Genomic DNA, 24,583 nt, shown 5'->3' on the forward strand with positions numbered 1-24,583 from the left:
AGCCTGGACAAACTTCACTAATTTTGGAGCAGGAAAATACTGCAAACAACCATAGGGATGTGGAATCATGAGTTTAGAACAGTTTAAAGTTTATCACTGCACTAATATTGATTACACCACATAGTAACATAGATACTGATAAAAGTAGATGGTTTATGAACTGCTTCAACTACAAACTGTAAGGTATGATGTGTGAATGATGGACCAGTGTCTCCAAAATTAAGTGCATCGGCTCCCTGTTTGACATACAGACAAGTCCCTGCAGCTTTAGCCTGGGGGACATCAGTGCAAATATAAGTTGTAACTCTGGCCCTTCTTACTACATGCCTATGTAGCACACTCTGTAAATACTTTGTTGTAATTATTTAGTAAATATGATGCACCTATTGGGGACTTCACTGTGAGGTTGGGGCTCTATGTGGGAAGGTAGGTCTGAGTTCAACCGTCACAGCAGGCTATAATCCAAGATCAGTACAGAGAATACCAAAGCAGTCACGCCTGCGTACTAGGCGTATGAAAACTCTCCTATGATTGCCCACATAGGATCTAACAAAGAGCACCACATACAACGAAAAATTCTGAAAATGATAGCATGGAATGTTAGGGGACTGGGCGACCCCAGTAAAGGTAGATAAATGCTAGCATACCTGAATCAGCATGACATAGAAGTTGTATTTCTACAAGAGACACCTATCACCTGACAGGCATACTGCCATTACCATTACCAGGACTTGAGAGAGCATTGCTTTTTTACTTCTCATTCCAAGTAGGTGGCAGTGCACAATTTAAAAACATTAATACTTTAGCAGACCAGGAAGGTGGTTACCTTATACTGCTAGGTATGATCGAGAGAACGCACCTTACGTGTACTTCCAACGCAAAAGAACCCTAATTTGCTGCACCAGCTTTCTTTTACATGGTATAAGGGCCATATGTACAAAGTATATTTGTGGTCGCAAATGGCTCGATCAGGCTGTTTCTGAACAAGAAAATGCTTTTACATATGTTCAAAGCTCAAATTATGATTCAATATTTGGAAGAAGCTTGTTTGGGACATCCCTTCCAAATACTGAACTTGAATGGGATTGTTTTATAGTTCTGCAAGCGAATTCCTGTTGCAAACATTAATACTTTACCGACTCCTTCAAGGAGGTGGTAACCCATTTGCAAATGGGAGTGAGTCCCAATCGAGCCCTTACCCTTTGAGAATGGTAATGAACTGAAACGCCAAAGTTTACTTTTCTTTTCGTAAACGTATCCTGTTTTCCTTTAAGGAAAATGGTTCGTATTCAAAAAGATTGCTTTATATAAAAGCAATCACAGACATGGTGGTCTGCTGACCTCAGCAGGGCACCATCCCTGTGATGCCTATCATTCATATTGGTTATACAACATAGGGGTTAGGCCCACTGACAGGAACCAGGTAGGGCCTAGAATACAAATTACAAAACAGAGTACCTGGGTTCCCACTTTTTGAATTTCAGAAAACCACACTATATTCTTTTAGTGGTTAGGTTTTATTATTCAACCTCTTATTTTCTTCAATTTGAATATTTTTTTAATAGGAAATCTCTTCTATTCTCAGAAACACATACAATACAATAACAATACCTTAAATACACACATATACAATTACTCTTCGACGAAATCAATTTGACAATATTAACACATTTATGTACATCAGTTGCTCCTACTTTTCAATTCAACAGAACCTGCTACTTGATATAATTCATCAGTACAAGCAGCATGTCAAATATTTGCCTATTTATCTAATACCATATCACGATATAATTAATTCTTAAGGTATTGTTATTGTATTGTATGTGTTTCTGAGAATAGAAGAGATTTCCTATTCAAACAATATTCAAATTGAAGAAAATAAGAGGTTTTCTGAAATTCAAAAAGTGGGAACCCAGGTACTCTGTTTTGTAGTTTATCATTCATATTGGGTCACAAACTGCGACCTACCTCATTAATATTCATGAGGGAGGTCGATTTGCGACCCACTGCAAATCACTATTTGAAAGACGTTAAGATTTCTTACATCAAGAATTGGAATTTCCTAATTGCGATTCAGTAAGAAATGCAATTAGAAAACCTCAATTGTAGATTGCTGTACAATTGGCCATAAATGTGTTACTCAGGGGCTCTAAATATCTCACTGCTCTCTATAGTAAATGGAGGAGCATTCACCCTTCTTATGCTTCTCTGGCAAATTTAAAGGCCCGTTGATCATGGAGCACGTTTTTCCAGCATGTAGAGAAATGCCACTGAAATGAAACAATTCTGCAAATGTGGTATTTTCTGTATAAACACAGATTTGCTGATTTTGCCACATAATTCAGCATATGCTGCATAATTTGCAGATTTTACACAAAAAAAGGTTCTAGTTCAAACAGATCAAAAATGACCAAAGAAAGAGCGCTACACTGAGTTCTGCACAGTGGCAGATCCTGTACAGAGGTTAACAGATCACATTTGAGTTGCTAATTGCTCTACAGGTGTTAGACTCACACTATGTAGTTTTAACTATATCCAGGTAGTATTCATAGTTGTTAATATGAACAAATAATTATATAATACTGCTACAGAACCTGCTGCATGTAATTCTGTCATCGTAGTTTGTTCCTGCACTGCTTCAAAATTGTCACTAAGATTTTTTAACAGTAAATAAGGTGTTAACTGTGAGACCTTCTACGTTTTATCAAATGATCGTATGTAACATTATTGTGACGGTTTTTATTAACTTATAGCAATAAAAGATTATTTGATTGAGACAGTGGCACTAATGTACCGGCAAACTGGCAGTGGCAGCACTGCCCACAAGGCTTGGCTTGCCAACTCATTGAATAGCAAAATTCAGATGGGTTTTCAGAATTGTAGAGTAATTATCCACAGCAGTTGAAGAGAAAAGTAAGTTTATTCGTACAAAAGAAGCACTCCCTGCATACAGCTTCAGTCTCCAGGAGTTCAGCAGTAACTGACTTTACAATACAGTTGTGGCACAGCAGGCGTTAATAACAAACTGTACATGGTCTCGAGTGATGCACAATCAAACCACAATATCACTCGAGACATGTACTTGAATAACAATACTGGCACGAGTCGGCACGAGTGCAAGTAGAAGAATGCGAGGAAATACTCGCGCCGGGCATGTACTCGCGCTGACTCCTGCACGGAGTACACAACACACCTTCCCTCCTTATAAAAGAGAAAAAAAAAAAAAAAAACAACAACAAAAAAAAAAAAAATTACATTTTTCCTGTCATATAAGCAACAAAATCAGACAACCATTTGGGTTTCTTAGACACTCTTTTGGATAAAGATACATCGCTTAGAACAGCCACGTCCTGACTTGAGGTATTATTACTAGAGCAGGAAGGTACAGTATATGTAGAATTCTGATTGGTATAACCAGTGCTTGAACAACAAGGCAAAGCATCTGAGTTATCACGAACTACACCCTCACTGGAATCCTCATCCAAAAAAGAAAGATCAGGATGTTCAGGAACAGGTTCTTTACAATAAACATCCTTGTCAGCTTTTAGAATAGCAATCCTGCTCAGGTTCCAAACTTTATTGTTAGACATTCTCACAGAGTTTTTTAATACTTCTAAAACTTCAAAAGGGCCCATAAATGAACTTTCACCCTTCTTTACCTTCCATGGTTTTTTAACTTTCACCAACATACCCACTTCCACTTTCGGATCCTTCTTTGAACCACACTTCTCATCAAAGTACTTTTTGTTAGAGCAATGAGTGCGAATGAGGTTTTCCTTAACTATACACAGATCTACGCTTGTAGAAGTAGACTTGACTAACCACGAAGGATTCACCTTAGTTCTAGGAATTCTTCCCCTCATCACCTCAAAAGGAGAATATCCAGTCATAGAATTCTTGGTTGTCCTGTACATCCATACTTTTTTAAAAATCTCAATTTCCCATTTCTTGTCATCATTACCATTCAACAGTATAGCACTCTTCAAAACCCTATTGAACCTTTCTATTACTCCATTGCCACTAGGATTATATAAGGAAGTGGTGGAATGGACAATGCCAAGCCTTGAAAAATAATCATGCGCCTTCTTTGAATTGAACTGCACCCCATTGTCTGAAATGATTCTTACTGGAAGACCTTCTTCAATAAAAACTTTATCTAAAAAACAAAGGACCGAATCTGTATCTATTTTCTGAACAATTTTGATAATAGGCCATTTAGAAAAAATGTCAATGGCTGCAATGACATACTTAGATTCATAACCAATAGGACCCATGATGTCTATGGCAATGGTTTCCCAAGGATTGTCCGGAATGGTATGCGCACCCATATTGGGTTTTAAGGTAACCAGAGACTTATCTGAATTAGCACACACTACACAATTCCTAACTAACCGTTCAATAAACATATCCATCCCTGGCCACCAAAATAAATGTTTAACTTGTTGCTTAGTCCTAACCATGCCACTATGACCTTCATGACCCTGTAACACAATAACCTTCCTCACACCCACGGGTGGAACAATACGCTCACCTCTTTTGATGATGTTCTCACAACATGAGAGTTCAGACCTCACTTCCCAGAAACTTTTCAATTCAGAATTCAAACACTTCTTGTCGGGCCAAGTACCAGTAATGTAACTAGCAACACTCTTCAAATTTTCATCAACTTCAAATTTCTCTCTCCACAAAGTTTGATCAATAGAAATAGGACCCTCATCATGAATCATGGCGATCTGAAAATCGTCCCATTCATTATGTAAATCTTCCTGAATAGGTAAGGGCATCCTAGATAAAAAATCAGCAGAAACATTCTCTTTGCCAGGTAAGTATTGTATATTATAAATAAAGTCTTGTAAACGCATGGACATGCGAGCAATGCGGGCTGAAGCTCTCAACATGCCTTCTGTGGTGAGAAGACGTACCAGCGGTTTGTGATCACGCCTCAGAGTACATTCCTTTCCCCATACAAATACTCTAAAATGTTCTAAAGCCCAAATGCACGCTAATGTTTCTCTTTCTATTGTGGAGTACTTTTCCTCAGCAGGGGTAAGAGCTCTGGACGCATGTGCAATAATTACTTCTTTACCCTCCTTGGTTTTCTGGGTAAACACAGCACCTAAACCTTTTGCGCTAGCATCAGTAGTCAGAATATTCTGCAGAGAAGGATCAAAACAAGAAAGTGCACTAGCAGAACAAATAGCACCTTTCCCATCACAAAATTCCTTCTCACATTCACTTGTCCACTCGAAGACAACTCTATTCTTGATCAACTGCCTAATATTATATGTTCTGCATGAGAAATCAGGCACATATCTCGCGTAGAATTCAACTAAGCCTAAAAAGGATCTTACATCATCTTTAGATTGAGGGTGAGGAGCAGACTTAATAGCTTCTAAAAGTGAAGGTTTTGGTTTGACACCATCTGCACACAGCTCATGACCTAAGTAATTTACAGAATGAACACCAAATTTACATTTCTCATGCTTAATGGTAAGGCCATGTGTATTAAGGGCATTCAAAACTTCCTCTAAAGCAGCAATGTGTTTGTCTTTGTCATCATTGAATACCAAAATGTCATCTTGAAAACAGATTGCATTTTTACAATCTTTTAAAATGTCTTGCATAACTCTCTGAAAAATTGCTGCCGCAGACGCCAAACCAAAAGGCATCCTGTTGAATCTGAAACACCCAAAAGGTGTAATAAATGCAGTCAGGTCTTTACTCTTTTCATTCAACTCTATCTGATGGTAAGCAGCAGATAGGTCGATAGTTGAAAAAATATTTGACCCCCCAACAACAGACAACATTTCAGAAATACGAGGAAGAGGGAATTGGTCTACAACAATATTGTTGTTAAGATGGCGAAGGTCAATGCATAGTCTCACCTTGCCATTTGCCCGTCTGGCAACCACTATGGGCGAAACCCATTCAGATGATTCAATTCTATCTATTATGCCACCTTCCACCAAACCATCTAGTTCACTTTTAACTTCCTCTCTGACAGCAAAAGGAATATTCCTGGCTTTGTGTATTTTAGGACAAGCATTATCCTTTAAGCGAATCTCATGTTTAAAGTTAGTTAACTTCCCAATACCTTTAGAAAAAACATTAGGGAATTTTTTTAACATTAATGAGGAAATGCCATTCTGCTCATCAATTAACATCACTGGATTAGGACTATTCGGGTCCAGAACTATGTCAAGTTTGCCAAAGTCAAACCAGCTAAGCACTGACGGACCCTTTTTTGAAACATATAATTTTGCTATGCATTTTCTGTTTTTAAACCTGAAAACTAAGGTTCTGAACCCTAAAATATCTATCCTTCCCCCTGAGTATCCCTCGGGATTGATATCACTGTCCTCTAAATGACTGCCTAGTCTAGGTACAAATAATTTTTTCCAAACGGATTCACACACTATAGAGTAGGGTGAACCTGAATCAGCGTACATGTTGATTTTTACCCCTCCAATAACCATATCACATAATGGTTTCTTCTTAATGGTGTTGTCATTCACATTCAAAATTACAGAATCTCTTATGTTCAAAACAAAAGAACAGTTATTAGAATCACTAGTGAAATCCTCATCATCACTGTTTTCACTAAGTTCAATACACTTTACCTTTTGATTAACTTTACCTTTTCTGCAAGCAGATGTAAAGTGACCCTTTAAGCCACAATTGGAACATTTCTGTTTTAAACCTGGGCAAGATTTGTTATTTGCCAAATGTGACTTGCTGTTACATCTAAAACACTTTAGATTACTTCTTGAATCTTCAAGATTTTCTTTATGAGAAAATACTTGTTTCTTTTTAAAAGAGTCCTTATTTTTACCATCATATTTATGATTAATTTTAGCAACCACATCTTTACTAATAGAAGTCTCTTTACCTTTAACTTGCAAAGCACTCCTACAAGAAAGTTCAGCTTTTTTTACACTAGCTACCACAAAGTCTAAGTTTTCATCACCATTTATCCAAAGTCTTTCCTGTATAGTTTCATTACTGGAATGCATAACTACTTGATCTCTGATGAGATCTTCTTGTAAATTACCAAATTTGCAATCAAGTGCTAAAGTTTTAAGACAAGAAACAAAATTATCTACAGATTCTTCACTTAACTGTTTTCTCTGGAAAAACTTAAATCTAGAAATTCCTATGCATACTTTAGGAGAACAGTATTTATCGAAATCATAAATTGCTTTATCAAAAACATTTATGTCACCACTAGCTTGTGAAGCGGGAAGTTGATTGAAGGCTTTTAATCCTTCAGGTCCTAAGCAGTGTAAAAAAATCCCTTTCTTTTCTGGTGCTTTCATTTTACCATTGGCATCTAATGTCTCAATATAGTTTAAGAAATAAGCTTTCCATTCGATCCAAGGCATACAAGGAGAACTACCAGCTGACCAATAACTTTGAGGAGGAGCAAGAGTATAACCTTGAGCACACATAATGAAAAGAATTAGCAAATTAATTTACACTTTAAGGAAATAACTAGAATAAAGTACTTGGAGATAATGGCCAGAGAAAAAAAATAAAGTACTTGATAATCGAAGAAAAATAAGATTTTCAATAAAGTTTTGAAGAATCTAGGCGTTTCCTGTGTTCAAAGGAGATAATATCCGTCTTTTCCTGTATTTTGTGTCATAATCTGCCTTTCCGATTTCCACTCGGTTTTTCCAAATCTCCCCGTTTATTTAAACTGTAAAAAAAAACAGATCCGGGGAAAAGAAACGAAGTCACCTCTTCGGTTTCACCTAAAAACAGAGTAACCAATCAAGAGCGGTGTCTCTGCGTCTCACAGGTGCAGAAATAGCTTCGTCTTTAACCGGGGCTTGTAGGAAGAAATCAGTATCGCACTGCAACGTGAAGAAAAGAAAAGAAATGAATTCTTCTTTCCAGATGGTTGTGCAGCGCTTAATTCCTCCTTCGGATGGCAGTACGTGACTTGTAAACAGGTGGGTGAAGTGAATTATTAACTTTCACTAGTTCCAACGGAAAATCGAAAAAATACGTAAAACTGCATAAAATGAAACAGGAAATGCTTCTCCGAAGGGGTTCAATACTCAGACCCTCGTCGCCAAATTGTAGAGTAATTATCCACAGCAGTTGAAGAGAAAAGTAAGTTTATTCGTACAAAAGAAGCACTCCCTGCATACAGCTTCAGTCTCCAGGAGTTCAGCAGTAACTGACTTTACAATACAGTTGTGGCACAGCAGGCGTTAATAACAAACTGTACATGGTCTCGAGTGATGCACAATCAAACCACAATATCACTCGAGACATGTACTTGAATAACAACACTGGCACGAGTCGGCACGAGTGCAAGTAGAAGAATGCGAGGAAATACTCGCGCCGGGCATGTACTCGCGCTGACTCGTGCACGGAGTACACAACAAGAATGACGTGCAATAAAAGAACCTTCGATGTACTGTGAAACCTATGTGCGGAAGTGACAGGATTACATTTGAAGCTCCTTCATTTTGCTCTGTTTAACTACTATTGGGATAAAAGACCTTCTTTCTGGTAGGTTTCCTGCTTTAGCATCGCCACGGAGCCCGGGGGCTTTAAACCAGTTTGCACTGGAGCGACATTCTATCAGACACCTGACTCAGAGCAGTGACTGATGCCCCTTCAAACAGTGGAGTAGGAAGACTGCAGTGGGCTGGGTGCAAGAAAGGCAAATGGACTCCATTACTGCTGGAGGGCTAGTAAAATGCAGCATAAAATGGGATGGGTAGGCCCCAAAAGCCTCCAGGCCCTGGTGCCACTGCACCTGCGGCACCACTGGTAGCTTCGCCCTTGTCTTCAAAATCTCTTTTGTGATCACCAGTTGGGTGGAGTGCTGTCTTTTTTGGTAGAAAGTACTCCACCCAATTCCAAGTCCCTTGATTTCACGCGGCCCTAACATACTGAGGGTCAGATTTACAAAGCCCCTGCATTGGCCTTGTGTCAAGCAAGGCGATGCAAGAGATGTTTACTAAGCCACGTAAAGCCACCATGTGTGATTCTGTATGGCTTGGTAAACCCAGAGTAATCCAAGGTAGTGCAAATTGCTGCCTTGCGTTAACCTGCGTTTGGAAGTCATTCCATGAGCAAGTGTTCCCATGCATCCAAGCATAGATTTTGGCAACATTTCCAAATTTACAAAGACTTGTGACACTTTACCAACAGAGGTGTGAGGAGGAGAAATATCTTTATTTCTCCTCGTTATTTCCTTTTTTAACGTGTGCTGCAGCACACATAAAAAGTAGAAAGAAAAAAAATCCTCAAATTATTATTTTTGTGCAGAAAGGTGGCTTCCTCCACAAAAGTAATCCTGCCTGTAACGCAGGCACAATTGCATCACGGCGCAAGGGGGCCTGCTTTGGCGCTAGGCAGCACTCCTGGGTGCATCATATTTTAGTAGAAATGGTACGTTCGTGCTCTAACCGTGTCACACAATGCAGCAAGTTGTCTTGTTGCGTTGTGTGACTTTTTCATAAATCTGGCCCTGGGGGTGGTCGAAGAAGAGCTGAGTTCCACCTGGGTAGCTGGGTCTCACAGCTGGAAAACATGTGCGTAAATAAGAAACGGTAAATCCAGGCCTGTGAGGTATTTCCCGATTGTGGGCCACTATCTCGTCATGGCAAGATAAAGCGCAGATTAACTGACCACCACACGACAGGCAAATAAAGCACACATTACGTATCTACTCCCAAAACACACTGTAATAATAGACCGAAAATATGTTGAACGTACCTGAGTAGGATCAAAGCAACAACGAGGGCAACCATCACTGTGATAGTCAGGGAAAAAATGGCGATTGTCAGAATGTGAGGACCTGAAAAGAATATAAGGCGAACGTGAGGTACGTCATAATGCTGTGACACACAAAGAAGAACCTGATGCAGGGCCTAATCTCACTTCTCGTAAACAGATGATAAAAACCTGCGTCATGCTAAAGGTTTTTTTATGTTTATTTTTCATCCAAATAATATGCAAATGGGGACAAAAATAGAAATCTTTGTTCAGTCCCACGAGGAAATGTATGGCATTTTCCCCTCCTGTATATTTCAGACTGCGTAAACTTTACGTCAGTTAAATAATTTATCTAGAATGTATTTTAAAATTGTTTATAGTGGACAATACCTATTCTTAACTACACAAGTTCTTCCACAAGTAGTTTCCACTTCTTTCACATGTAAAAATATGCATCCAAGTACCTAGTGCAGAGAATATGAAGAATATAGACCCGTTTTAGTTCCACTGGAGTTTACATGATATGCTATATCCAACTTTATGCAGATGCGCAATTAAAAGTTGATCATGTAGTATAATTAAGTAGTAATACCACGTTTAAGACTTAATGTAGGACGAACACCCACCTGCAAACCAGGATCCAGTATGTGCACACAGACTGGTTGGAGCATTAATGTGCAATCTGCATACAGCCTGTGTAGCAACAGGTCACATTGCAAATTCTACATTCAGGGGCTTGCAAACCCACCTGCCTATTGAAGGTCAATTAGGCAGGTCGCAGGATGCCAGCCCTCTGATTGGCTCCCAATGGAGGAAGGACGCAGGCAAGGGACAGCAGATCTCAATCCTGCAGTAGCATTCTTAAAGGAGTTTTTTAAGTACCATTAGTCTCTTAAAGGTACAGGTGGTAGTTTAGAAACAAAAAAAGGTTTCTGTTTGGGAAGACTTCAAGAGAAGAATGCCAATGGTTAGTAGCACTGGTCCTCTGGGGAATGCTGCCTGCTCAACTGAGACTGTCCACAAACTTCTCTTTTTTTTTTTTTTTTTTTTAAATTTTTATTGACATTTTACAACAGTTTCCCCCCCCCACCCCGCGCCGTAACAAATTTTTCATTTCTCATTACTTATTTACAGATGATACATATTGCAGTAATAACATTTCTTACAAAATACGATATAAAATAACAGAATCAGCAAAGAAATCCTAATTTAAGACTACCAACTAAAACTTTAAGTATTTAAAGTAGGAGGGAAAGAAGAAAAAAACTTGACATTCGCTTCTTCAGGGCCTACTACCTTGTGTCACCCCCTTATACATTTAACATCCTGTCTTTCCAATCGGATATCGGCTTCCACAGCTGTAGCCCCAGTGCCCTCCCTTTTTTCCCCTTTCTAGCATAAATAGCCCTCTCAAGGTTGTGCATATACAATAGCTTAGCCAGCCACTGCTGGAAGGAGGGAGCCAATTTATCTTTCCATACAGACGCTATGCAAAGACGTAGTACGGCCATTGCCACAAATATGAAACCACCTGCACTATGTTGTTCTATATTGGGTGCCTCGAGTAGGAGGAGTAGGAGGGAAAGAAGAAAAAAACTTGACATTCGCTTCTTCAGGGCCTACTACCTTGTGTCACCCCCTTATACATTTAACATCCTATCTTTCCAATCGGATATCGGCTTCCACAGCTGTAGCCCCAGTGCCCTCCCTTTTTTCCCCTTTCTAGCATAAATAGCCCTCTCAAGGTTGTGCATATACAATAGCTTAGCCAGCCACTGCTGGAAGGAGGGAGCCAATTTATCTTTCCATACAGACGCTATGCAAAGACGTAGTACGGCCATTGCCACAAATATGAAACCACCTGCACTATGTTGTTCTATATTGGGTGCCTCGAGGCCTAACATTATTACATCAGGTGTCAATTTCACTTTGAAAGCCAATGATTTATCACAGAACATTTCAATACTGTTTATGAGTGATGAGAGGATTGGGCACCCTGCGAACATGTGGATTATGTCTGCCTCTGAACTATCGCATCGCGGGCACCTCACCCCCTGTATTCCTCCCCACTGAGCGATCCTAGCTGGGGTATAGTAAAGTCTAAACAAAGTTTTGTAATGTTGTGCTTTTAGTGATGCCAGACATAGTACCTCATGCCCCAAGGTTAGTGATTTTGTAAATATCCCTTCAGAAATTCCTAGTGCCTCCATCCATTTGGTCTCATACTTCCCTAAGTCGTCCCCTCTATGATCTATTAATGCTGCATACAGCCGTTTAATTGTACATGGCCGCTCTGCTTCCATCATCTGTAGTATTGAGTTCTCCTTAAATCCCGCCTGACCGCCACGTTTATTACCTAAAAAACTTCTTATCTGTAAGTACTTGAAAAAAGACCTATTACTAACCCCGAATTCCTGTTGGAGCTCTGCAAATTGCCGTACCCCTAATTCCCCCATCAAGTCTCCCATGTTTCTAATTCCTTGTCTAACCCATTCTTTAAAGATTACATCCGAGAAAATATCCGAGGGTAGTGTTGTGTCCCCTACTAGTCTCGTATATCCATGGAGTCTACCCAGACCAAAACTCTTCTTAAATGCCTTCCAGATCTTATTGGCGGCTTCCAGTGTCTTAAACCTAGTTCGCTTGAAGTAGCTTGGCTCCGTATATCTCAGAAAAGCATTATTAGCTTCATCTCCCAAAATTAAGCCATACACTTCTAAAGACCCTGTATGTAATTCCTCCTCTCCTTCGATCCCTCCCAATAAACAGGTCATTTGTTGCAGAGCCGCTGCCCAATAATACATCCTGAGGTCTGGTAGAGACCATCCTCCCTTATCATAAGGTAGTGACATATATTTCAGTGCCCTCCTTGTCTCCCCTTGTGCCCATACGAAGCGATTTACCATATTCTCTAAGTTCTTAAACCATATCAAATTAAAAAACAGCGGAATTGTTCTAAACAAGTATAGCACTTTGGGGAGCAGGTTCATTTTCACATAGTTAACCCTCCCAACAATTGTCATATGCAGATTGTGTATCCTATCCAGGTCTTTTTTCGTTTTTATGAGAATAGGAGTGATATTGATTTCCACCAACTTTCCTAAATCTGCTGTGATAATAATACCCAAGTATTTACCTTCATTAACCACCCGTGTATCTGTGCAATCTGTGTGTGCGTTTTTAATAATTTGTGTCTTATTTTTGTTCAATGCATAACCCGCTATTCGCCCAAACAGCTCTGCCTCTGATTCTATTTCCCTTATCGCATCCATTGGGTTGGGTGTTATAACCGCTATGTCGTCTGCATATGCAAGAACCTTTATATCTCCCCTCTTAGAAAGTAGTGGTTCAATTCTTGCATTTTGTTCTAATTTGTATATTAGAGGGTCTATATACATTGCAAACAATAAAGGTGAACAGGGGCACCCCTGTCTTGTGCCCCTGGTAATATTAAAGGGTTTCGTGCGACCTGTATTTATCCTGACACTTGCTGTTGGATTTGAGTAGAGTGATTGTATTACTTTGATAAATGTTTCGCCCACTCCCCCTCTTCTCAAAACAACCCATAAATACTCCCATGCTACCCTATCGAATGCTTTCTCAGCGTCGAGTAACAAAGTGGCCATTGGTTTCCCATCCCCTTCCTGAATATCAAACAGTGTTATCATTTTCCTAACATGTGTTGTGGTATCTCTGTGAGGTATGAACCCGTGTTGGTTGTCACTCACCAGTTGAGTAATTACCCTGGCGAGTCTAGCTGCCTGTATCTTTGAGAATATTTTGGTATCTGCATTGATTAATGTGATGGGTCGATATGATCCAGGTTCTGTCGGATCCTTCCCTTTTTTTAGTAGAATTACAATGTCTGCTCCCGCCCAGCTGCCCGGGATTGCCTGCCCTTGCTGAATTCCTTTGAAAGTTCTCGCTAATTCTTTTGAATATTGAGGGTAAGAATATTTTATAAAATTCTCCTGGAATCAGATCGGGTCCAGCTGCTTTCCCATTTGGTAAGCCCAGTATTGCATCGTTTATCTCCTCATCACTTATGTCATTATCCAGATATTCTCTATCCTCTTCACTAAGTACTTTACCCGGGATGTTCTCTAGATACTGCTCTATTTCACTCCTATCCCGGACTAACTCCTCCTTATATAACCTGCTATAATATGCCCTAAATACCTCAGCGATTCCCTTATCATCAGTGATTATCTGACCTGTTTCGTCTTTAATTTCCTTGATTTCACTTTTAGCTACTCTTTGTCTTGTTCGTGCAGCTAGCGTGCGTCCTATTCTTTCACTGAATTCATAGCTCCTCTCTCTCTGCGTGTCATACAATCTAGCGGCCTTAATCGCCACTTCTTCCAGAGCTGCTGCCCTAGCTGCTGTTACTTCTAGAAGTCGTTCAGTGAGTCCCCGCTGTTCTATGGTAGCTAACTCAAGACGTGCTTCTGCCAGAATCAAAGCGTTATTCAACCGATCCCTTTCTATTTTTTCCCTCCTCTGTTTAGCAATGGAATAGCTAAGCGTCTCCCCTCTAACACAGGCCTTAAATGTATCCCAAGCATTCCCAACGTTGGTGCTCCCTCTATTAATATCCCAGAATTGTTTAATCCATGTGTGCATGTATGTGACATAATCATCGTCTTTCAACAAACCCCTTTCGAACGTCCATGATCCCACTACCTTCTTAAAACCTACGCCATCAATTGTTAATTTTAGAGGGTTGTGATCTGACAATATGCGTGGTAATCTCTCAATTGTTGCATTGTTTAACAGTTCCCGGGTTATAAAAAAATAATCTAACCTAACGCATTTGTGGTGAGGTGCTGAATAAAATGTATATCCAGGATCTGACTGTTTCTTGACACCCCATACATCATACACTCCATTATTTCTTACTAGACTCTGTATTGCCCTGCAGACTCTTTTCTTTCTTCCCTTATATTGCCCTGTTGTTTCTATATCTAGCCCCTTGGCCCCGTCAATATTAAAGTCTCCTGCCAGGATCACCCGTGGCGCCCAAGAAGGCAACTCAGTATCCAAAAAGTGGAACAGCTCTGGGTCATCCTCGGTTGATCCATAAACAGAGCCTATGGTAACCCACTCCTCCCCTATAAAACACTCAATCAGGGCACATCTCCCCCACTCATCCTCGAACCTCTTTCTTGTTTTAATGTCTGTATGTTTAGTTAGTACAGCCACTCCTCTAATTCTCGCCCCTTGTTTTGAATGTGCTAGTACCCTAAATCCCAGTTGTTCCAGTAAGAATACCCTATTCCCTTCTACGTGTGTCTCTTGTAAGCATATAAAATCAGCCCCGGTGTTCTTTAACAACAGTGCCAGACGCTGTCTTTTTAATCTGTCATTCAGCCCGCACACGTTCATAGTAATAATTTTAATACTCCCGCTCATGGAGGGTTATGTAAGCTTTCCTTACGACCTCGTAATCCCATTGTATTTTCTTTACAAATGTTATAGTCGATATGCTCTTTTGTTTGTTTCGGCTCTTCCCACTTTTTTTGTTTTTTTGTTATGTGTTTACTTCTTCTACTCCTTCTACCTGTGCTACACCAACTTGCAGTGCTACTTGAGCTTGCTGTGCTAATTGTATCATCTGAGTTACATACTTTTTCTTTTTCTTTTTTCATCGCTATCTCCCCCTTATTGGCGCTCCCCTTCCCCCTCCCCTCCCCCCTCCCCTGCCCACAGGCAACTAGGTCAATCCTGACCTATGTATGACTGGTTCCCGATCCCCTTGAGTGGAGCCGCCCCTCCCCTCTCTTCCTATAGTAATAAATGTGATTGTAAAAAGAAAAGGAGAAAGAAAAGAAAAGAAGAAAAAAAAAAAAAAAGAAAAAGGAAAGAGAGAAGGAGGAACAGAGCGAACCCCCTCTGCGCTCCACCTATTCACCTGTAAGAATTCATTGCTTGGTCCAAAACAATGTCCCACATACAACCGATTCTTGCTGAGTCTTGCTGAGTCTATACAAGAAAAAAAATACAGAATAATCTAACCCTTCACCTCTTGGATTCTAAACCTATTCAGTACGATACAATTCTACTCAGGCCTAGTACAAGCCATGTAAATCCATATCATCTAGGGTCGTCAGCCCTGTCCCCCCCCTTCTCTCCTCCCCCTTCCCCCTCTTCCCTCTCTTCGCTTTTGGATATTGTTTATCTTCTTCTTTTCTCCTTTAACTCAGACAGGAAACTCTGTGCTTTAATCTCTGAGAAAAACATTCTCGTGTGGCCCTCTGTTATTACTTTCAGCCTTGCGGGGTACAGGAGGTATGCCTCGCACCCAGCTTTCTGGAATGGATCTAACAATTGTCGCAACCTCCACCTCCTCTCCACTGTGGCATGACAAAAATCCGGGCGAGCGAAGAATGTGTTCCCTTTGAAGGCCCGGCGATCTTGTGGTCTTGCACTATCCATAATGGCTTGTCTTGCCAGGAAGTTCCCTATGTATACCAACATAGCTCTTGGTCTCTCACTCTGATTGGCACCATAGGACTTCTTAATTGTCAGTGGAAATCTGTGCGCCCGTTGTACCTCAATGTCCCAATTCCAAGTGATGAGCTCTGGAAATGCTTCTTTTAACAGTGTGACTACGTAGGCCCTGGGATTCTGCTCCTCTACCCCCTCCGGAATCCCTAGAAATCTTATATTGTTCCTCCTCTGTCTATTTTCCGCATCCTCAGCCTTCCATTGTAAATCCTCATTAAATTTCTCCTGTGCCGTCTTAAACTCTTTCCACTGTGAGACTTCATCCTCCAATTGGCCAGTTCTCTCTTCCACTTCTGTCATTCTGCCTGCCATCTCCGCATATAACTTATTTACTTTACACAATGACCCCTCGATCTTCTTGCTTGTCCGTTTTGCTCTTTTAGCTTCAGCCCTCACCTCTTCCTGCATTTGCCTAAGAGTGGCGTAAAGCATCTCCATAGTGGGGCCCTGTCCTTGACCATGGGATTGAGAACCCGAACCCGAGGGTCTATTATGCCTAGACTTAGCTCCCCCTTCCTCCTGGTACATCCTTGAGGTAGCTGAGTAGTCCCATAACAGATTGTTCGGTCTCTCAGTAAGTCTGGTACTGCATCTTCTTTGCGTTTTCCTAATATTCTGTTGCTTCCTTCTTACAACTGTCTGCTTCTCGACACTATCATCAGTGGAAGACTGAGTATACCCTGTATGACCTGTATGACCTGCCTCTGACTCAGTGTCCGTCTCAGTTCCCTGATCTGAGGAAGATACCTCCGACTCTTCTATGCTTCCATCTAAATCAGTTATTTCAGAGCTGAGTACGTCCCCCTTCTTTTTATGTACTTCCGTTGTCTTGCCTAGTTCAACAGTTTCCTCATTCAGAGAGAAGAAGATGTTGTCTCCTGGGGTCCCTGGTAGCAAACTCGGTAATGTGTCTGCTGCCCCTTCTGTCAATGCTGGAGCCTTACCCCTCCCTTCAAGCCTCCTCTGCTCATGTACCTTATCTGCTTCGTCTTCTTGAGGAGTGACGCTGTTGGGGGTGATGGGGGTGTCTTCTGAATCAGCTGCAGCTGTAGTTTCTGTAATTTGATTGAGCCCTGAGGTAGTGGCGGAATTGACTGACAGTGGTGCACCATTAATATGAATGTTAATAGAAACGTTTTCTCCTGGAGTGCCAGATCCTGCTCCACTGTTATTCTGGTTATTATGCTCAGTCATGTTACCCTCAGACTCCTTAGCCCCATTTAAATAACCTGTATTCTTGCTGTGATTTGGAACTGTGTTCACGAATGATTTTACTGGGACTCCCCCCTCCAGACCTGCATTTTCCCCTTCCACTCTTATCTTCACAGAATCAGGCAGTTCCTTACCGAATTCGGTTTCCATCTGGATCCCAGGGCCACTTAACAGTGCCTCCGTGTCTGGCTCTGTAACGCCCTCTGCCCTGTAATCATCAACGCTGGACCCGACTTCCCTCGGCACTTGCGCTGACCCGACTTGTTCTGACTCTGCCACCTCCTTCTCTGTCTCTCCAGGAGCCGTGTCTCGTGGTGATGGCAATGGCGTCTTGTTAACCACTGCATCAGCTGGGGTTGGGGTCCTGTTTCTGTCTGTGGATGCCTCTCTGCCAAAGGATTCGACCAAGGTAGGCTGCCTCAGAGCACCTCTTCCTGCTCTGGGTGTTGATTCCTTTGACGCCGTCACTTTCTCAGCTGCCTCCGCTCTGTGTGCTTTTTTCTCCGCACGACCTGCACTGGCAGCTGCTGCAATAGCCCGGCGCTCCGCTCTCTGCTCAGCTTTCAACTCAGCCTCGCGCTCCTTTTCTTTCTTCCTCAGCTCTCTTTTCTTGGCAGCTGAGTCCATCTCGGCATCTGTATCCAGGTTCTTACTTCTGGTGGTTTGCTTTCTCGTCGTAACCTGCGAGGGCATACTCTGCTTGCTCCTGCGCTCTGGAAGTACTGGAACTGGAAGTGGCGCTTCCCTGATGTCTTCAGTTACTACCTCGTTCCTGAGATAGCTGGCAATAAACCTTAGTAGCCGCTCTGCCAAAACGACTCGATTATATATCGATTTTCCCAGCTGTAAGAAGGTTACAGCAGAGTCTCCTTTACTCCCAGTCTTACTCAACATCTGTGTGCTTGAAAAACTCTCGCCTGCATCTGCGTTTCTCTTCTGTTCACTCCGAGAGAGGGGAGAGGAAAAGCAGCCTCTCACTCAGTGGATCGGTCCGCGGCCATCTTGCCTCTCCGTCCACAAACTTCTCAAGAGGGAATCTGTTCCACACGGAAGGGACAGCTCCCCCTTTGAGAACCAGCTCCCACTCCATGAGGCACAGGGTCAGAATGATTTGCATATGGCTATGTCTGAACTGGGGTGGCAGAGTGGGCTAAAGAATGGCGATGAATTCAACCCAGATCTGTTGACTGGCGGTGAGTGTTTGATTGGTTCAGATGGTCCATCCATCACCACCCACTTTTGTACCAAGTCGGGCCCGGTAACTCATCAATGGTTTGTAATTGTAATTGCGGTTACTAACCATTTGTAGATATACCTATCAGCATCACAAATATAGAGGAAACGCCTCTTTCATTTCCACTCTTGCTTGTGATGCAAACAGAGGTCGAGAAGCACTTTTACAAGTCAGGAAAAGTTTTCCGACCCATAAATGGGCTTTGGTACTTAGTAAAAGCCTTTTTGTGGTCGCAAAAAACGGTTCTGTAGGAAATCGCAGGGTTCACAACCTAAAGGAGCTTTGTACACAATGCACTATGTCCTCTAAATATATGTCTAAAAATACATTTCATTTGTCTTTGATGGTTCTTTCTACAATTATTCTGCAATTCATGAAATTATTCGAGAGAGACCCAGATATAACAAAGTGTGAAAAAAGTGCCACGAAATAGTGGTGAGTCGTGAAAGGATCTAATAAGATCCTAGGGCCTCATTTATGAAAAGTGACGCATCGCTGCGTGAAAACAGCGATGCGTCACTTTTCACTGCGCACTCCTTGCGACATTCCTGATGCGTCATATTTAATGTATGACGCATCATGTCGCAAGGAGTTACAGATACGTCAGTATTTCTGACGTATCTGTAAGCGCAAAAGTGACGCATTGCTGGAGTGTGTCACAAAAGTGACGCAACTCCAGCAATGCGTCCTTTCACATGGGGAAAGCACCATGTGAAAGGGCTTGCGTCAGTCTTACGCCTGCTGTGAGGCAGGCACAAGATTTTGACGCAACAGCGTCCTAAAAGTGACGCAGTGAAATCTCATAGATTTCACTGCGTCACTATTACGAGGCTTTTTGCGGGGGAACGCCCCCTCTGCATACATTATACCTGACGCAGGTATAATGTGGCGCAGGGGTTTAAAAAGTGACGCATCTACCTAGATGCGTCACTTTTTAAATAAGGCGCAACAGGGAGCTTTTTTTACACTGCTGGTGCATCACAAAAAGTGACGCACCGGCGGCGCAAAACTGACGCAAGGCCTTAATAAATAAGGCCCCTATTCTTTTCACCAAATAAGTTGCAATAACTCAGCGAATTGCAGATTTCTTAACCTAAATTATGGCATTTTCTTATTTAGCGGGTTGTATGGCATATACACTCTAAAGCTAAGAATTAATCGTACAGCAGAGCTTCAAAAGACTCTATGCCATAAGTTTACTTGCTCAAAATCGAGGGCTAATAGTTCGATGCCCCGTAAAAGGGTAAGCTGACTTATATTGGGTATATTAAAAAAACTTTCAGAGGTCATGCCATACATGTGAAATTAAATGGTCTTGATTCATAACTATTTATACAATTTTTGGAGAAAGACTCACTTCGTCTTCACTATTTCATAATTGTAATAGTCTCGTTTCATAATTGTAATAGTCTCGAATCAATAGTTGACTCTAATACTGGACCAATGAAAACCCTAATAGTGCCATTTACAGACTGGTGGGTGGCCAACGAGCCTGCAGGCCTGCGAAGGCTTCCACCTCCACTCCTGACAGATGACAGCCTGCCAGGTGGGAATCTCTGTGTCAAAGTTGTATCCATCGATACAGCGGATGTTGTCACTGATAATGCAGAGCACACAGCTATTTTCTTTTTTAAAACTGTTTGGAATTTTTTCTTTTTTAGAAATAAACCCCCAATTCTTGCAGCAGAGATAACCAATCTCAATGACCCTTGTGTGCAGGGCGATTTGTTCCCTAGGCACAGGTGGCACTGAGTGTTTTCTCTGCATGAGTATGCTGTGCCTTTCGAGGTGGACGTGGCAGGGTAAATCATTGATGGTTTTCCAGCAATATATAGGGTGTGGCAATTGTCATTGTGACCTAGTGGCAGACAGGCAGTGAGGTTATGGGCTTCTGATGACAGAGCTGGCTGTGGATCTATGGATGGAATGTCAAACGTTTCCATACCTCTAAATGGGGTAAGGGAACCATAAGGTTTGCGTACATGACATCTGCCCACCTCTAACTGACCCCATATGGCATTAAAATTGATGCAACACATAATTTACCAATGGATTGTGCCAATCTCCGCATCAAAGGCTGGAGTCATATCTTCTTTCAGTTGATAATAGGAGCCTAATGGTTTGAAAGAAAGCTATTGATCATAGTTGGGGCTGAGCAAAATATGACTTTTGTGGTTTTATTCCTAGAGCTTGGAATAAGGAAAGATATATAGACAACATTTTTTTATCAGTGATATTTATGTGTATGCACTCCATTACAAGAGATCAGTTTTTGCTCGATGTATACTTTGGCACAGTGGTCTCTAACCTTTTAAGTAACAAGAGCTACTTATGTTCAATGAAAATCAGTCTGAGCTACTAACATTATAAGTATTCTAATAGTGCCCAAGTCAGACAATTTTGCATTTCTGGCCACAAATACATCATTTGATCATCTCTGTGCACTGGACACGGTTGCCAGCTGTAATGTAAAAAAAAGGTGTTGTTAATTTTGAATGCATCTACTTAAGTAATACCTAATAGCTGTGGCTGCAATGCCCCTGACACCAAAGTAATTAAGTTAGTTACAAGTCTCATCAATGCCACATGATTTATCACTCAAATATCAGATTTTATTATATTTTGGAAATTTACCAGTTTTATCCAAACATCATTAATGAGTTCGGAAAATACACACATTTGTATTGTGAATACACTCAATTTTGATATACTTATATAAAGTTAACCATATAAAGCCTTCTAATTTAATATGGCGGACTACACACAGAAGAACTAGTTACAGGTAACTGGAGAGCTACCAGTAGCTCACCAACTACTCATTGGATAAGCCTAATTTGGCACTTTTCACTTTAGTTAGAACATTGTGTAAGATTATAACTTGTATACCAAGGTATGGAGGGTTTGTAGTTCAACCAGTATCTTGTTTCAACTGTAGGTCATACAATACATACAGATAAGACGAAATGAGATATAAAAAACAATTAAAACATCCAAAACATACACATCATAAAAATATCTAACAATACAGATAGAATTCATGGGTGCTCGACCCTCAAAGTCTGCACACGAAATTGCACCTAACATCTTGTGTTATTAATGATGGTAGACAGGACACTACTGAGTGATAAACTGCTGCTGAATCAGGCCTTTAGCATAATGCCAAAACATCTTTATATCTCTTAATGCCATAGGACTTAAACAGATATATCAACCTTCAAATGCTCAATATTTGATTTCTACATGAACATTAGAGAACTCTGCCAAAGGGATGTGTCATAGGTTGTTAAGAATACACCCAATGACCAGCTGATACTGGACATTATATTACAGTTGATGCTGAAGAACCAATGAATGAGTTCACATTTCATCGAGGTGGCACATCAATGCAAATATGAAAGAAATGTGATATTGTTTTCAGAGTTGCTGGTCAGAGAGTTGAACTTTACTTCTAGAATTAAACTTTCAGATACAGCTATATCTCAGAGTAACTGTTGAAAGCATACGATGGCTAACATCATGCAATTAAGGGATCTCCCTATAGCAAGCAAACAAACCCTGGTCCATATCACAATAACATATTGAGACAGTCCTGGATTATCTTTTTATGCAAACTAAAAGGAGTCCCCATACCACCGTAGACTAGGGCTATCCAAGCTGGACTGTTATGGTAAGGGGCATGCCAGAATTTGAGGATATCCTCTTTAGGACAAATGTACATACAAATATTATAAATAGGAACCATTTACACTGTCACTCAGTGTCATTAATATATGGGATAGAGCCATCCCTCATATATCAACATTGAAAAACCTGCTTTAGACCAACTGAGCAAACTGAGAATCATGTCACACATCCACCTAAAGACAGATGACACGCCTGCAGAAACAGGCTCATCACATGCTTAATGAATAATTCTATTTTCATCTAACAACATTTAAAGAAACAAGGGGTGAAATTTTAACAGCTACTGAATGAGCCAATGACAAGTAAAAAGACAGTGGTCACTTTGTTGTTCCTAATGTGACCTACAGTGGTCTTCTCTGCACACCTTCTGAAGAAGCAGGGGTTCACTTGACAGTTTCCACTGGCTCATTGGATGGTTACTGATGAAGAAATAAAGGCCCATCCAGATTTTTCTTCATGGTCCAACGGGTCCACAGAACACAATCAGTATTAGAGATACTTCCGCAAACTTTTGAATTCTATTTCAGGGGCTTTATAAAATTGAATATCGTCACTGTCTAGTCCTGCTTTCGGAAAGAACAAAGCGCAGAGATATCTCCTTGGCGATCGAATTCCAGCGCTATACAAGAACCGAAAATACAAATAAATAAATAAATTGGTATAGTCACCATTGGGATCACTCACCTCCATTAGGAATGTCACTGGGTAGCTGATGGTTATTCCAGATAAAAGACGGCTGGCTGTTTAATACTGTTGTTTCATTGGTGCTTGTGTCAAACTGCAGTAGTGGGGTGAACTGAAGAGAGTGAACAAGCAAAAAAGTTAGTGCTTCTGTCTCAAGCAACCTTCACTCACTCGGGTTTTACCTAAAGTAAATGGTCATTGCACAAGAATACTGAGGGACAAAATATCAAAGGTACGTTCATATAGGGAAGTATAGATTTACTATCCCAAACTTCACATCTACGTACCTTAAAGGTATTTATATCACTAAGATACCTATGTGGAGTTTGGGTATAGAAAATCTAGACTTATTTACCTATTGATATTTTAATTTCAATATTTTGTCCTCAATATTGGGTCCCATCGACATTCTGATGTCAGTATTTAGGGTGCACATCCTCTCTGGCTGAGGGATAAAGAAGAAGTCTCCACCATCTTACGAGATAAAGTCAAACAACTAGGAGAAATTATCCTAAAGTTATCACAGGAACGAACAGTGGTCATTACTTTATAAATCCCAAAGCCTGTTTACAGAGTCATAAAAATGTGCAATTGCGAGGGACCCAATGGATTATTTTGTTCAACCTCCTGCTATGGTGAATCATGGCGACTCTGCTATCATACTCATTATATACTTTCTGATTTGTATTTACTATTAAAAAAAATACTTGCATCTTTGGATTAATAAGAAAATATAAAAACAATCAAACATTTGAAAAGACAAATTCGTTTGATACAAATGATTAAGTACAATAAAAAAATACACACAAAAAATACAATATTACACAACAATAAAATCTGATTATTAACACATCGCATACACATGTAAAAAATAGATGCATTTTTAAGATTGTGAACCTGTTTGTAAAGAAAAGAAATTGCAAAATAATGCAAAAATAATATTATATCATTCATACTTGTACTGAATATTTCTGCGCTTTTAAAGGATTCGAAGTACTGAAGTAACCACACCATGGGCATGATACCTTTGATTCATGCTATCACAGGAGGTGTCATTATGTGAACCATGACCCCAATGCCTTACACAACGTGATTTTGGAAGAAAAGGAAAAGCTTTTTCAGCTTTCCTTTGTAATGCAAGTGGATTTATGTTGATGGACAGGTAGCTATTTGTAGACAAATATCATACTTAGGGCCAGAATTACAGGTTGGTAGACAGGGTACTCTGTTGCAAATGCGATAAAGTACCCTGCCCAGCAAAGTATTGCGTTGAAGGAGCCCCTGTTGGCTCTGGCAATGGAATGCTTCCTACAACAGTCAAATGGAGTAGATGCTATCAGAGGAAGGACATTGCACTGCCCGCCCTGCTTAGAGTGCATGGTGAACAACTTTGTACCCCTGTCTGTCAGCACTAGGAAAATCTGGCAGTGAGGTATAGGAAAAAAGCTTTAACGACCCCCTCCTCCTTCCTACCTCACCCAGAGAACAAACCTCCCATTTTTGGGTGGGAGGGCATTAGTTTTT

General features: G+C 40.8%; 1 protein-coding gene across 1 annotated transcript in view; it reads right to left on the bottom strand.

Moving 5' to 3' along the window:
* The window catches only part of LOC147747989 (guanylyl cyclase C-like), a 679,125-nt gene that overhangs the window by 353,894 nt on the left and 300,648 nt on the right, over positions 1 to 24,583 (bottom strand). Inside the window, exons 10-11 of the mRNA XM_086957579.1 lie at positions 23,060 to 23,171; positions 9,739 to 9,820 (exon numbers count right to left, since the gene is read on the bottom strand). Coding sequence (XP_086813705.1) covers positions 9,739 to 9,820; positions 23,060 to 23,171 — 194 coding nt within the window. The remainder of the gene's footprint in view (positions 1 to 9,738; positions 9,821 to 23,059; positions 23,172 to 24,583) is intronic.

This window comes from Lissotriton vulgaris, chromosome 1_1 (assembly GCF_964263255.1).
Source record: "Lissotriton vulgaris chromosome 1_1, aLisVul1.2, whole genome shotgun sequence".
In the NCBI taxonomy this organism is placed as follows: Eukaryota; Metazoa; Chordata; class Amphibia; order Caudata; family Salamandridae; genus Lissotriton; species Lissotriton vulgaris.